We start from the raw sequence: 15663 nt of genomic DNA, 5'->3' as shown, positions 1-15663 counted from the left end.
GCGTGAGTTTTCCTTGGGTTTCCTTCCACATGTCCAAAATTGAACACTCTAAATTGGCACCAGCAGCCCTGCGGCCCTCATGTGGAGAATAAAGCAGTAGACCAAGGGTGTAGAACTGGCCCACCATAGGGTCCAATCTGATCAGAATCTAATCATAGTGTCAAATACTATAGTTTTCAGTTCCAGATACCTGTGACTAAATGTTTTGTGCCTTTGTAGATCCACTGTGATCTGTAAGTTGTAATGCGCATGTGTAAATGGTAAACTTAGGCACAATATTGTTGAAATTGCACTTATTTGTCTCAAGAAATGAATTAAATTGTTCATTTTGTAAAAAAGATACTTCATTAATTGCAAAACAAATTAATTTAAATTGCGCCTTATGTGGCCCCTAAACTAAATGAGTGACACCCCTGCGGTAGACCATGCATGAATGGAGTCGCCCCCCCTAGTGGCTATTAAATATATTCTTATTTCTTGGTTGGCTTCAGGAGGAAACTTGAGAACTGCATCCATTTTTCATACACAGTCTATAAAGGTGTGGGTGTGTTCTGCTACAAGCTCAAATTCTACAACCTCAACTAACTCTGACTCTAGCTGACTCTTAAAGTTTCCTTTTAGTAATGAGCGGTACTTACTCGAAAGACATATAAACAGATTTCAATGTGCCACGCTTCAATCTTAAACTACAACTCAGGGTGGAACTCCTTCATTGACTTCATTGACAAACTGTTACAGGTGTAGCTCTGGTGAAACAGAACAGGTGTCACCGTGATTGATCCTCACACATCATGTCCTCACTCGCCTTGCGGTTGTTGCCTCATTTAAAAGTACAACTCCCAGACAATACAGAAACTAGAGCGCGCACAGTCTAATCCAGATTGCTCACATCAGACATAAGAAGTTGCTCAATATGTAAGACAGTTACGAATCAACGCCTATCTGCTCTCACATCTGGAGGGTTCGTGGGGGCCCACTGGTGGCATGCAGCCCAAGCCAGGACATGTACCCTGCACGTCAGGGCAGTAATCCAGACACGTCGATCATCAACCTGTTCCAATGTACCAAGAAACCAGAGAGGAACAGTTACAAACTGCTCTGGTTTTCCTCGTCAGACGGGTTTCTTTCCCCAAGCCCAACACCAGGCACATGCAACACATCTAAAAAGTAGTTCTTGTTTACAGATGCACCCATCGCTAACGGACCCCACCGCTCTACAAGTCCCTGCAGCTCTTGGAGCTGTACAAACCACAAGGCCCGGGTTAGTACTGTTTGGGACTGTAGATGAAACTTTATTATGAAAGTAGTGTATATCTTATGTGTTAGATTTCTCTAAGAATGACTCTGTGACCTGAGGTCTTTTTTTTGGAATCCACAGTTTGGTGGTTTCCTGAATTCTACTACTAGTTTGGCATTATTCAGTATTCACAGACATAACCATTAATATTTCAGAAAGATGTCATTACTTGACCATTCTTCACCACTCATTCATTCATTCACCTCTTGATGTGGTTTTATTTTTTCTGCAGATTGCTGTGGGAGAGCAGAGGAACAAACCATCATTTTCGACATCAGCTGCGCCTTGTGTTTAGATGTAAGTGAAGTAGTTCTCTGCATGCATTAATGTTCTGCCAAATGTACTCTTCATTGCTCTTTATTAAACAACTAATAACCAACCATTAAAGTTCCAGTGTGCAACAATTTACTCCTCCACTCAGTGTTCTTTTCCAATTTCCTCCTCACTGAGCCATTTCCTGCCTCTCGTTTGTTGCTTTATGCATTAGAATCATCCGGGCGGGGCCGCCTCTCTTCATTTGTGTTGCAAACTATCGTATCAAAACATAAAATGCATGTCCCTTAGAGCGCGAGAAACATGCCAGCCTCCGTAAAGTTTTTTATTTTATTTTATTTTAACGTGGTTACACACATATGCAATCACACAGTACTTATGTGTAGTGTGTATTAAAGTACAGCTGGTAAACGCCCACTAACGTTACACATTGTTAATCCTTAAAGGTTTTTAAATATTTTACGACTGCGGATAAACACTTGCAAATTAGTTAAATTTGATTTGATAATGGTGCCAGATTATGACTTAATGACACTAATTAAATTCAATCTGCATGCCAATACAAATAGGTAGGTAATTAGTTACTTCTTCTTTCTGTACTCAAAGATAACAATGACCCGCTCTACCTCACAAACAAAATCCTTGACTTTGATGCTGCCTTCAAGTGCTGCCAGAACTTTGCCTTTCGATGTCAGATGAGCAAAAAGGGGTGAAAAAATGTGCATAAAATTGATTGACAAATGATTTTAAAGCTGGACACTATATTTATATATCCAGTGATCAGTGTGTGTATGTTTTTGTCCGTTACATGAATTTATAAACTTTCCTAAACACATCCCGATACAACGTTGAGGGAAGTTAACTTGCTGTACAATACAAATGTCCACAATAAGTTATTTCAGTATGTTTTTGTTTCATTGATAGATGTTGCATCATGCATACATTTATATTGGGAGCTAGTCATCATTCCATATCAAAACAAACACTTTTATTTTGAAATTGAAATATTATTATAAATATTATTATTACTTTTTCTCTTTGGACTTTTTTTTCCCCACTCATCTGCCCCCCTACTAGCCAAACTAGACACTCAGTGGCCCCCAGGTCATTTGAGTTTGAGACCCCTGAGTAGCTCAGTGTTGATGATTTGAAAGACTCTTTAACCTATTAAAATGGAATTCTGTGGTTCTCAGACGTCCAAGGACACACTTACATTATTTGTTTGTAAAAATAGCACAATGTACATATTAAAGCATGTGAGTGCAATTAAAGAACATTTTCTGTGATCTGAAGTATTCACATACATTACTTGTTACTACCAAATAAAATCAGAAGAAGAAGAAGAGCTGGTAATGGTCTGTATTTATATAGAGCTTTTCTAGTCTTCATGAGCTGCTTTACACTATAAATAACATTCACACACTTCAATGTGGGGTTAAGTGTCTTGCTCTTATAGACTAGCAGATCCAGGAATTGATCCCTCATCCTTCCAATTGAAAGACAACTCACCCTACTACTGAGCTACCATGGCTCAATCCTAACTCCTCACTTTAAAAAAAAATAATTTTACTTCCAAAAAAAATGTATATCTTAAAATTACGTTTGATACTATATTAGTAGAGTAAATGTCATGTACTGTAATTAAGTGAAATAATAAAAAAGTGACTTCAGCTATTACCAAAGTCATTTTCTGGTGGGTTACTTTTGGGTACTTGGGTAAAACCTTTTTTTATAGCGTCATTTTCTGAAATCCGAGCCTCGGCTGAGTACTTGAACGCAGCACATTGAGCTGCTGTGGACGGGGTGTGACGTGGAGAGCGTTCACTGCTGCTGCTACTACACACACACACACGCACACAGTCGGAGTCGGAGCTGAAGTTTTTCCACATTCACGGACACAGATGTCGGCGAGGTTCCCCCACGACCGAATGCGATAAATACGCGAGTAAACTCATCTCTATCTTGCGGGAACAGAGGTAGCGTCTCCGGGTGGGAACACAGGCGCGGAAGGAGCGGTCCGGGGTCACATGGAAACACTATGTAGCTGGGAACACGGTGGTGGACTTTATCGCAGTTTCACTCGAGAGGAGGCAAAGTGAGAGGCAAGAGTCGACATGCTCGCCCCGGCGCCGATGCTGATCTCCCTGCTGCCTCTCCTGCTCCTCCTGCTCCGGTGTCGGGTGATTTCCAGCCAGTACTCCAGCGACCAGTGCAGCTGGAAGGGCAGGTGAGTTCACTGAGCCGTGTGGATGTCCGCTCCAAATCAGATTTTTTTTATTTTTTTTATTTATTTACATTTTTTATATATAAATATATATATATTTAACATCAAATTAATTTCACTTCCCTCAATGTTGTTCAGAAATAAACAAACGCTTTTCATTGTAAACTGACAGAAAGTAAATCCAGCATTTGTCATTATTACATTTATGCAATATTTCCCCCTTTTTTTTTTTGTTTGGCTCATCTGACCTGGAATTGCAAAGTTCTGGCAGATCTTGAAGGCAGCATCAAAGTCAATGATTTAGTTTGTGAGGTAGTCAAAAAAAGTAATTCTTTATCTACCTGTTAATATTGGTGTGTGGATAGAATACAGATTGTAATACAGATTTTGTCATTTTAATTTAGTTATTACTTTGGGCAACTGTTGTTTTTAAAAGTGGATTATTGTATAATCTAATCTTGAATGAGCTTCATTGTTTTGTATTTCACCATTGGTCTTAACTGTCTCTGCTGCTGTGACACTGTAAATAAGGACTAAATTATCTTATCTTATCTAAACCCTCACAGATACTGAAAAACACGTGTAGACATTTAACTCCAACAAGAATACACGCTGCATCCTTAACCCATCCTAAAACTTGAGGCTACGCTGGAAAGTTTTCACCTCTCATTAAACATCTGCCCAAATCTGTTTTGCACTTGAGAGGCTGCTCTTCAAATGGTGTGGTTTTTGTTTTTCATCCTCCACTCAGGAGGGGTGGACGACATTCAGCACTTTGAGCTCTCCACCAATAATCTGTTGTTCATTAGTGAGACTGTTGACTAATCTCCTTTAATTGCATGCAGACGTGATGAAGTTAGAAAGGACTTAATTAGAGGCGTGCTGAGGAGAGCCTGGTTATGAGGCTTTTCGGCTGCATATGCTCAGCATGTGCCATGGGTTACTTTAGATCTATGGCAAATTTGAATTTCAGCATCTCATTTTCAGGAGACTGGGCGTTTCTGCCTGAGAGTCAAACCGCTAGCTTGGCATGCACATGCTGGTAGACTGCTGATGGCTTCCTGCCTTTGGCTTTGCCACAGAATGACTGACAGACTGGAGCTTTCAAATCCTGACCAGGCATTAAGTTCTGGAGGGAGTCATTTGGTCATGCTGGCGCCACAGTCCGAAGTGCTGCCCGGACAAGTCTCTTCCAGTCTCTTTGGTGGCTTGAAAGCAAGGGGAGGTTCGGTGCGTGACCTGCATTTGCACTTGCATGCAGCAGGCCCGGCTACTGTTGCCGCTCTTGTCTTGCCCAGAAGCCTCTGTGTCCCTTCATTCATCCATCTCGGCCTCCAAAGTCTTCCCAAAGGGGCAGCCTGCCAGTGGTGCGTTTTTGCCAAAGCTGGGGCAGGAACAATGCGGCATGGGGAGTGTGTGTTGGAAGCTGAGGTCATTTTGGCTGCTCCGGCTCGTGACTGGTCATGCAGCCAGTCTTGCGTACAGATGGCCTTTAATGCCTCAGGAGGAATGCAGTCGATCGTTCTTAGCGTCTGCCTGAGGTCTTCAACTTGGTCAGTTAACTATAGGGGTGCAAAAAAATATTGATATATTAAAATATTGCAATATTTCATCATGGCATGATGCTGTATCCATTCTTCAGAACCCGTAATCACTCAAGTAATAATCTTGACAGTGGTTTTGAGTTATATTTAAGCCCTGAACAACTAATTGGCAGCATGCTTGAATCCCTCCCCTCTCTCGCTTCTCTCATTACACAAAGAAGATTGTATATTATTCATGCACATAATGTTACTACGAGGGATTGCAGTATATTGCCTTGTTAATAGTATCCAAAAATATCACACTATATGGCAGCAGGACTATTCAATTACAAACTCAGTAGGGCTGCATTTTCAAACCAAGAAATTTAGCCGGGCCAGACATATACTGCAGCAAGTAAAATTTAATCAAATCAAAAAGTGCATTAAAAATAAGTGCATTAAAAATAACAAAAGAACTAGCAATATGTTTATTTTGGTCATCCCTGTCCTTCCCACACCTTAAAGTGCATTAAAAGTACACAGTATTAGCTCTAACTATTTTAAATGTGTCATATCACATGCATAAAGTGCATAAAATCAAAAAGGTGCACAATATTAGCATTTGTTTCTCTTTGAAATAAGCCACAAACATCTCAAAGTGCCTTTAAGAGAATACAAAAGAACTAACACTGCTATCAAACCTTCATCAGACTACTGTACGAAGTGATGTAGGAATATTTAGGGACAGAGAAAAGTCTTTCTCTAGTTATTTCTTCACTTGTTTCTGGTGAAACTACAGGTTGGAACTCTATGAAGTTGTTATGGGCCGCATGTGGCCCATGGGCTGCCATTTGAATAGACATCGCGCCTGCATCGTATTATAATGTGTATTGCATCACCAGATTCTTGCCAATTCACAGCCTAAGCTAATTCAGCCTGGAAATGATGGGGAAATAATTTTTTTATTGACTTAATAATCTCGTTATTCTGTGCTGAAGAGCAGGTTCAACATGAACGATGTGCTCTGATTTTTTTCCTCCTCTCTTCTAACAGTGGTCTGACTCACGAAGGCCACACAAGGGACGTGGAGCAGGTTTACCTCCGTTGCTCCCAGGGCTCTCTGGAGTGGCTCTATCCCACGGGGGCCATCATCGTGAACCTGCGGCCCAACACGGTGTCCCCCGCTGCCGCTCGCCTCTCCGTCTGCATCAAACCTTCCGCGGACTCCAGCGGCACCAACATCTATTTGGACCGTAATGGGAAGCTGCGGCTGCTGCTGCGAGAGAAGGACCAGGCTCAGGGCAAAGTGCACTGCTTTAGCATCCGGGAGGGGGCGCTCTTCATCGAGGCCGTCCCCCGCCTGGACATCAGCCGGCGGATCACGGCGTTCCAGTACGAGCTGGTCAGCGACAGGTTGGGAGCCGTGGCGCACTCGCTGGGCGGTAAGATGCAGCTCCTTTATTATTCTACAACACAATGTTGGATAAATAACTTTGGTTTTATTCTTGTAGACATTATAAAGGCATCCACATTAAACCCCCTCTTCAGCTCCGTTCCTATGTGCTCTATCGACTGTGGTGTGTGATGGGAACTAAATGCAGCCATCTACTGGTGGAAACATTGCTGACGTTGGACTTTTAATAGTAGGAAAATCAACATTTGCTCCAACACAGTCTCGAGGCCAAAGTCCATTTCTCTCGTAGAACTGTCTGTACACTTTGGTTTTGAAGAAGATATATTCCCTGTCAAATTCTTTCGCTGTGAGCTTTAAAGAACTGAGGCTTTATGGAGCTTTCTTTTTTCTTTTTTTTTTTTTTGAGGATAAAATATTGAAATGTCAAAGCCATTTCACAATTATCCACACTTGACTTGAAAACACCGCAAAGGCCCTGAACTGCAGTAGGTTTTTTTTGGACAGCTGTATGTTATGTGGCACAGCAGAACAGTGGGGCCTCCGTTGAAAAACAGCCATGTATTTTCACGCTGCGTACCTGCCAAACCTGCACAGCTTCAAACTGTGTGAGCCTTATGTGTTTTTTTCCACCAAAAACAAAACATGAGCAGTATCAGGCCCGTGTTCTGTTTTTATGGCTCTCTGGGTTCACATATTATATTAGCTTCATTATCTGCCTTAGCAGGAGGGGGGGGGGGGGGGGTTCAGCTCTGGACCTGATGACATTTAGTGTGCGTTCAGTATCGACCTGAAAGATGTATTTCTGTATATTAGCAGAATATTCGTGATGTAGTTTTTGAAATTGTTTGAATTGTGTCTGTGAGACGCCGTGTTGTAGATCAGACAAGAAAAAGTGGCGTCACCTCTCTAATGACAGGTCATTTTTTACACAAAAATATCAAAGTTTCCAGTGCCCAGCCCTAATGGCCTCACATCACACAGGCTTGATTCACAAAGACAGTGGTCTCGTGTCATGTGAAGCCAGGATTAATGGATTGATTGCTCCTTTTCTCCCTCTCATCTTCTTCTTCTTTTTTTTCTTCTTCTCTGCCGTCTCTCTGACCCGCTGTGCTGGGATTGAGTTGCTTACCATCAAGCTGGAATGTGTCTCCAACCAGATGTTGGGAGGAACTTCTGTGAACATATAGGCTTATTTCCCCCCCCACTACTTCTTCTCTCGATGTCACTCCCTCAGCCTTAAATTATCCTCCCCTTTTTTGTTGCTCCCCCTCCTGCCATTTCCTACCTCTTAATTTCTCTCTTGTCTATTTATCATTCTAGTATTTTCCTTTTCATTCCCCTCCCTTCCATACATCTTCCCACTCTCTTCCTGACCGTTTGAAGTGGTTTTTTGTCTTTGCCGAGTGGTATTAGCAAGTTGTGCTCCATTACAGTGGAATGCATCAGGCCCCAGATGTTGCAGGGACACCATGTGCCCCTCCTCTCCTCCTTCACCACTCCTTCCATCTCTCATCCCCCTCTCCTCCTGTGAAGTGGTTCTGATCAGAGCGACGCTGCATGTGCACGAGCCAGAAGAGAGATGCTGACTCAGCTCTTGGCCCATTCCTGTGGTTCTGTTTCATGTTTGACATGTGAGCCCTGCTCCGCTTTGGAGGAAAGAAAAAACACTGCTGGATTTTAGGCCTCGGCTCGCTGCTCTGCCTGATGCCATGGCAGCATGAAGGCTCACTTCAAAGTGCCTTTTGCACTCTGCTACGGGCTCAGGGCGAGGTCGGGCCGCTCTGAAGTCTCCCGGCTTTCCAGCTGTTCTGAAACCGTTCCAGGCTTGGGGCTGATTGACCTCTGACCTCTTTAGTGGTCTGGCAGTGCTTCCATGTTGCTACACACGCTGACCTAAGACGTGCTCACCCCCTCACCCTTGCACACCAGCCTGCTAAAAATAAGCTCCACCCCTGACACACATCGCTTCTATAGCAAGTATTTTGAGTTAATGATCCACACACACACACACACACACACAGTTTTCTGAACAGTCAGCTTCATGACCAGATGTGTAAATTTAGGGCGTTTTTTTTAAATTCCAACAATTCTGCTGCACCCTCCGCCATCATGGCGCTTTCAACCTGGATACAGGATTTACACAAATCTGGTCTGAAAAAGAACAAACTGAGCCTGACCCAAATGTTGTTATAAGTTTAAAGACAGGCTTTCGTTTTGACCGCATGCGGCTGTTTGTTTAAGTTTGTACTTAGTTTTCACAACTGGAAAAAAGGAACTGTTAAGTACCAGCACTGAATTAAAGGTACTGATACTGCTGCAGGTCCAGGGCTAATGAAGCTGTTCAGGTTAGTTTAACTGCGCGACCACCTGAGTCAACTAATTGACTTGACTGCTCTCATTTAAAGTCCTTTCTCCAGCCATAAAACTCAGTTTGGGGGGTGGGTGGTTACAGTGGGAGTTGCTGCTGTGTAGCCTCCAGTTAAAGGGCCATTTCTTTTACTTCACTTTTTCTTTTACACCTGGTTATTTGCCCTCTAGTTATTAGATAACCTGCATTTATGGTTGTGTCTTTTTTGGAGGACAGTTTACAGGGTAATTATGTCCCACTTATCTGCCACTTTAAGTTCTGCTCTAAACTCTAAAACTCTGAACTCTTAACTTTTACGTCGTAGTCGAGTTTGCCCCGACGGTTTCAGTCCTAACGAGGCCGCTGAAGTGCTAACAGAGCTCAGGTCAGACATGGAGCCTCTGCTTGTCTCTCTCCTTCCTTTATCCTTTTCATCTGGTCCTTGTTTGTCATGGGGTGTCAAGGGTTTCCTGTTGTGGTGAGGGGAAGCTTAAGGAGCAGCCCCCTTTGAGCATCAATCACACACACACACACACACACATGCCCACTTATGAACATGTTTCTTAATGTGAGATAATTAGCTTCAATTGAATCCTCTCTTTCTGTCCCTTCACAGCCCAAAACTCTGTTGATGTATTTAAAAATCAGTTAAAGACTTTTTGTTGGGCAAGGATTTTTATTGTTTGATTCTTTTTATTGTGTTTTCCTGTTTTTAAAGTATCATGTCAGTATTGTACTTGTATTGCATTATGAAGCACTTGCGATTCTATATCTGCGAAAGGTGCGTTGTGGTCACATCAACTAGATCTTTTTAATCACGCTGCATGACCTCGAGTGCTCCAGAAATCACTGACATGTCCTCTTTCTGTTTGTAATTCTTGACCAAATTTCCACCAAACTCACCAGCTCTCATCTTTCTCTCTTTCTTAGCTCCCTGTCAGCCCTGCAGTGATGCTGAGATGCTTCTCGCAGTCTGCACCAATGACTTTGGTAAGTAACAGTGCTGCTTTGAACAAGTATACTATATTCAGCGAAAACACAGCGTGTTAGCAATTACCAGTCAGTACAATTCCATTCACAGTGAAGTTGTTTAACCGCACTACTTTCCTTGTCCTTGTAAACAAGTATTGGATGGGGGATCGTTTGTCTGCCGATACACTAGCTGTGATATATGTTAGGCATTTTCAGGTCGAATTATCACTGAATAAAAACAACTTTATCTTGTGGCCAGTTGTCATCATGTCATTGTCTTTCTACCATCAGTTAACTACAAAGTATTGAATTCTTTAAGCTGACAGTGACAGAGCATACAATGGTCTTGGTCCTTGTGCTGTGCTCTGGTTATGACCATGTTTTTCTCGCTGTTGTCTTCTTCTGTGCACCAGCCTCTTGGCCTCTTCTATTATTTCCCTTGAATAACCTCCTGGGTTAGAGAAGGGTCAAAGCTGGGGGGTGGGAACTGTGGAGAATGTGCAGAGCACCAAGTCTAACTGAGTCCGACTGAATGAATACACTACCGTTCAAAAGTTTGCGGTCACTTGGAAATGTCATTATTTTTTCAATGGATATAACATTAAATGAATCAGAAATACACTCTATCCATTGTTAATGTGGAAAATGACTATTCTAGCTGCAGATGTCTGGTTTTTAATGGATAGGTTTATAGAGGCCCATTTCCAGCAACCATCTCTCCAGTGTTCTAATGGTACATTGTGTTTGTTAATGGTGTTGGAAGGCTATTGGATGATTAGTAAACCCTTGAAAACCCTTGTGCAATGATGTTAGCACAGCTGGAAACAGTTTTCCTGGTTCTTTGATGAAAGGGCAAAATTATCATTTAGAATAAAAATCATTATTTCAAATCTTGTCAATGTCTTGACTATATTTTCTATTAATTTTGCAACTCTTTTGATTAATAAAAATCTGGAATATTGGTGACCCCAAACTTTTGAACGAGTACATGCAGTAATAATTAGACTCCCAGTCACTTTATCTGACTTGTAGAAATTTGATTTAGTACACTTTCAGCCAAACGAACATGTTTACATTTTCTTAACGTCATGTAGGCTAAATCCTGTCTTCCTGTTTTTGTATTTCCAGTGGCACGGGGCAACATTAGGAAGGTGACGAAAGAGGAGGAGCACTCGTCCATCACTGTGGAGATCAGTCACCTCTACAGACAGAAGACCCAGGTCTTTGCATCTGGTGGTGTGAGGGTACGCAGCTGGACTGGTCACATCAAGATGCCCCTGCACTGTGGGGTGAGGTCCGGTGAGGGCGACTTCCTCTTCACTGGGACAGTGAGGTTCGGGGAGGCCTGGATGGGCTGTGCCCCACGATACAAAGACTTCCTGCGGCTGTATCGTGAGGCGGAGCAACAGGGCACCAACCCCTGTCACATAGACACTGACTGACTGGGCTCCCTGCCCACGTTTGGAATTAGGACAAGTCTTCACTGGGTGATGACGAGAGCTGAATCAAATGTTCATGCTGAGGAGAGGAAAGGCTGATGGACTGACCCAGTGGCAGCGCCTCTCTCCTCTGACTGTCTTGTGACCCTTTGGAGACAATGAGCGGAGCTCCTGAATGTTGCCAAGCAGCATGTTAGCCGGGCTCTGTTCTCAGAGTTCAACATGACGCAGTGTGGAATGTGTCTGGACTGCCTTTTTTCATTCGCAGACGAGGAGGACACCCCGGGATTTTAAATGTAGCAGACGCCACTTGGTTTCTATTTGTATAAAATGTGAATGGACGTTGTATATTTTGAAGCTCTGCGTGCTTTTGTAAAAAGCTTGATGTACAGTTCTGAAGTAATGTCTTATGACAGAAATGTAAAAAGTGAAAGCATCTTATTTTTATTTTGTTTAAAAAAAGTAGCGAAAGAAAAAGTGAGCCGCAATTTAATGCCTGGATTTCTGTGCTTTTTCAGGCTGCACAATTGGTTAAAAAAACGATAAGCAAAATCTTTTTTTTTTTTTTTTTAATTTTGCTTTTGAGAATAAAATCTTATTCTGATGAACTCTGACTTTGTCTGTGGTGTTAACATAAAATAACTAACTACATTTTGAGTGAGTCAATAGAGTTTGAGAGTCAAACGATTAATCACGTTACTGTAGGAAGTAGCTCCAGTGTTTATTTTAGATAGTTAATTTATGCCTATATATGATGCATTAAACACACAGTATGTAACTTCTACCACTAGAGGTCTCTCAAAACAATAACAATTTACTTGTTTGTTTTCTTTCACCATAGAGTTCCAGCAAGACTCGTCACAGCACGGCTCGACTCGACTCAGTTTGGTATCGTTTTCCAATACTATAGTAGCTCCTCAACTGCCGTGTTATCATCTTTTGAACTTATTTACAGTTCAGCATTGTTCTGTTTGATTCCTGTGTCGGACGTCACGCTCTTGACTATTCCAGTACCAAAAAGTATCAGGTACTATTGCTAATGGAAAAGCAAACGAAAAAAACAGGTAGAGTCGAGCCGTGCTGGAACTGTGTAGTGAAAAAGCGCCATTAATCTGATGATGTCAGGAGGCAGCGTGGGATTTGTCATCTTATCTCATTTGGTTCCTCTGAAGATTTGCGCTTTATGGATAGAGTTTTGCCACAGCAAACGGAAAACCGTTATTGACAAATACACACAATAAAATTTAAAACACAAAAGACAACACACTCAGTTACTAGTTGTACCAAATATTTTTTGTCCCTCTGTTGTTTTATATGGGATTTGCCCCAGAATTTATAGCAGAGACAGATAAAAGACAGATAATGCTGCTAAAAGCCAACCAAAACTGAATTATCTATCACTTTGAATACAAATCTGGATTTCTAATAGTGTTGGAAACATTTTGGCTCACTACTCAACAAAATACATAACGTTACTCTTGTTGTTTTTAGATATTTTAATACCGAAATGTCACATATTATATCTTTAAAGCAAATGCTGTAGATTTCAGATCAGATGTTTTTCTCTATACTTCTTGGTTGGAATAAAAACATAATATGATGAGCATTTTCCTCCCCTCCGAGCATCACCGTCTGCCAAGCACACAGAGATTGATATCAGAGAGTCGGGGTGAATTCCTGTGCACTGGTTCCTGTGGTGATGGGGGTGGCCGTGTGTCAAGGTCAATGTGAAAAGGCTCTTTGTTTCCTCACAGCAGCCTGGTATGAGAGAGACGACTGAAGGCCGATGTGAATGCAGCCGTGTGACTGGGCACGCAGCAGAGAGCACACTCCAAATGTTGATTGGCATCCACAATTTTGCTCAACCTCCCCCCATTTTCAATGACAGCTTTTTCATTTTTCATCAACCCCAAAATTTACTCAGGCAGCCAAATCAAGCTGCTTGAACTGGCATCAGATGATGCAGCCTGCGAGATACGGCTTGTTAAGATGACAGTTCCTTCTCCAGTACCTTCTAACATTAAGTTCAATTTCACAGAGAACATCGTTCAATAAATTGGCTCACATAGACGATCACTTTTTCAGACAGAGCTGTTTGTTTAATGAAATGTCTGAATTCCAGCTGAAAGCTTGAGGTCCCAGAATTGCTCACTGGGAAATGCAAACAGAGTTTCTATGGTAACAGTGCCTCACTGTGAGGCATCTGTCTCTGGCCTTAAGATTAGGAACCTCAGACGAGGATGATGAGGAGGAAGAGGATCTGTAGGCATTTACTTGGCTGCTGTTTTTTTTTTTTTTTCTTCGTTGGTCTTGCTGTTCTGGTAGTCAGAGCCCGGTTCTCCTCCGTCTCCAGCTCGAGTTTGAATCACGTGACCAACAGCACCACATGGAAACAGAAGCGATCCAGTGTGTAAGAGTTAGGGCTGTCAACAAATATTCTAAAATCGAATATATATTGTCACATTTCTCGGAATTGTGTACCTTATTTAATTTAAAGGTCCCATATTATGCAAGATCAACTTTTTAAGCGTTTAAATCCTTATATTTGGGACTCTGGAGGCCCTATCAGTCGGCAAAGTGTGAAAAAAGATGACTCACTCATATTTTTGTGGTCCTCCTCAGTCTAAGTACAGGAGATAAAACACGCAATGTTGACCTCCACACTAAATTGGACGTCACAATGTGCTGAATTCCTGGAATTGTTGTCTCGCAGAGCTCCACTTTGTCCGTAAAATGCACGAGAGTGCTGGCGAGGGCAACGGTATCTGAAAACCGGAAGTCCGCGAAGTGTTCTATTCTTTGCTCCACGGTGCAGCACAGAGTCCTACACAAACTCAGAGGATGTTTCTGTCCAGTGGCTACATGTTTATATATGACATATATATGTGCCTGCTAGAGCCTGCAAATGATCACTTTTCCAAATGCTAACTGCTGTTAACTCCTAGTATAGCCTCTGTGGCTGATGTCATTTCCTGTCACTTAAAGGTACAATATGTAGTATTTATGGGTTTATATAACCCAAAATCCACTTTTTTATACATATTATGTTCTCCTGCATTGTCTAGTCGCTGTATAATAGTTTTTGTTTCATTTTCGTAGTGTTTCAAAAAGTCATGTTAAATAACATGACCGTGGACCGCGGTTGCATAGCCACTGTTAGCAGCGAGACGCCATGTTTCTACCAGAGCCTGTAAGGACAAAGGCGAGAGAACAAATCAAGCGTCTCTTTACTTGTAGCGGAAGTCCCGCCTCCTCTCTCTCCGCTTCGTCTGCTACGGCCGCGGTAGCTCGCCCTCTCCCTCGCCTCACGAACCTCATCTGCTGACACGGAGAAAGACAACGAGGACGACATTTGACCAGCTGCGGATACCGTAGCGCTCAGGGAAGGGAGGGGGTGAGCAGAGCAGCAGGTCTTTGTTGTAAATTTCAGCCTCTCCTCTAGATGGCACTATAAACTACTTATTTCCCCTTTAAGTTTCGTTTTACTTTTTTTTTTTTTTTAAGAGATACTACTAAACAGAGCGTTCTGAACAGGGGTGATTTGGCAGTGTGATTGAACTGCTGTGGTGCTTCATTCTGGTCATTATGGTATTTTGACCAAAGCATGTCACAGACATGTCATTAGGACACCAGGGAACTAGGTTAACTTGGAGAAATAGGGTATAATATGCCCACTTTAAACAACGGACAAGCGAGCGAGCGAGGTCTACGGTCTTAAAAGTGTTACGTATAATGTGTATTTGTATGTTTTAGGCATGTTAAAACTGAAATAAAAATACCTATACAAGAAGCTATGTCTCCTGGTTTTAGTTTGTCCACCTGTTAGTGACAATAATTGGTGCAAATATAGATATTCAAATGGTTTGAACCTATGTTTTTTTTTTTTGAGCGAATATTGGAACATCATTTTAAAGTAATTTTGACAGCCCGAGAAAAGAGTTGATGACATCTAATTGTGAGACTCCCTTTTCCGACCGCATCAGGGAACTACAGTGGCCTTCACATATGTACACATGTACTCCAGATGACTGCCTGACAAAAAGACTTGTTCAAAGGCACAAACAAGGCTATTTTTATTATAAAGCAGTTCTAAGTTTGTGCAAATATTTTTTGGGTAGTTTATTTCTATCTTTCTGCCCCCCTGAATGTGACACACTGTGCACATAATCAGCAT

The 15663-nt window shown here is 42.1% G+C and overlaps 1 protein-coding gene across 1 annotated transcript; it reads left to right on the top strand.

Moving 5' to 3' along the window:
* Positions 1-3452: 3452 nt before the first annotated feature.
* On the top strand, positions 3453-12003 carry metrnla (meteorin like, glial cell differentiation regulator a). The gene is made up of 4 exons (XM_083896590.1): positions 3453-3797; positions 6371-6759; positions 10009-10068; positions 11179-12003. The coding sequence occupies exons 1-4, from the start codon at positions 3685-3687 to the stop codon at positions 11490-11492; spliced, it is 876 nt and encodes a 291-aa protein (XP_083752716.1). The 5' UTR covers positions 3453-3684; the 3' UTR covers positions 11493-12003.
* Positions 12004-15663: the final 3660 nt, after the last annotated feature.

This window comes from Microchirus variegatus (genome assembly GCF_963457635.1).
Source record: "Microchirus variegatus genome assembly, chromosome: 10".
NCBI classification, from domain to species: domain Eukaryota; kingdom Metazoa; phylum Chordata; class Actinopteri; order Pleuronectiformes; family Soleidae; genus Microchirus; species Microchirus variegatus.
This window is presented reverse-complemented; position numbering and strand designations above follow the sequence as displayed.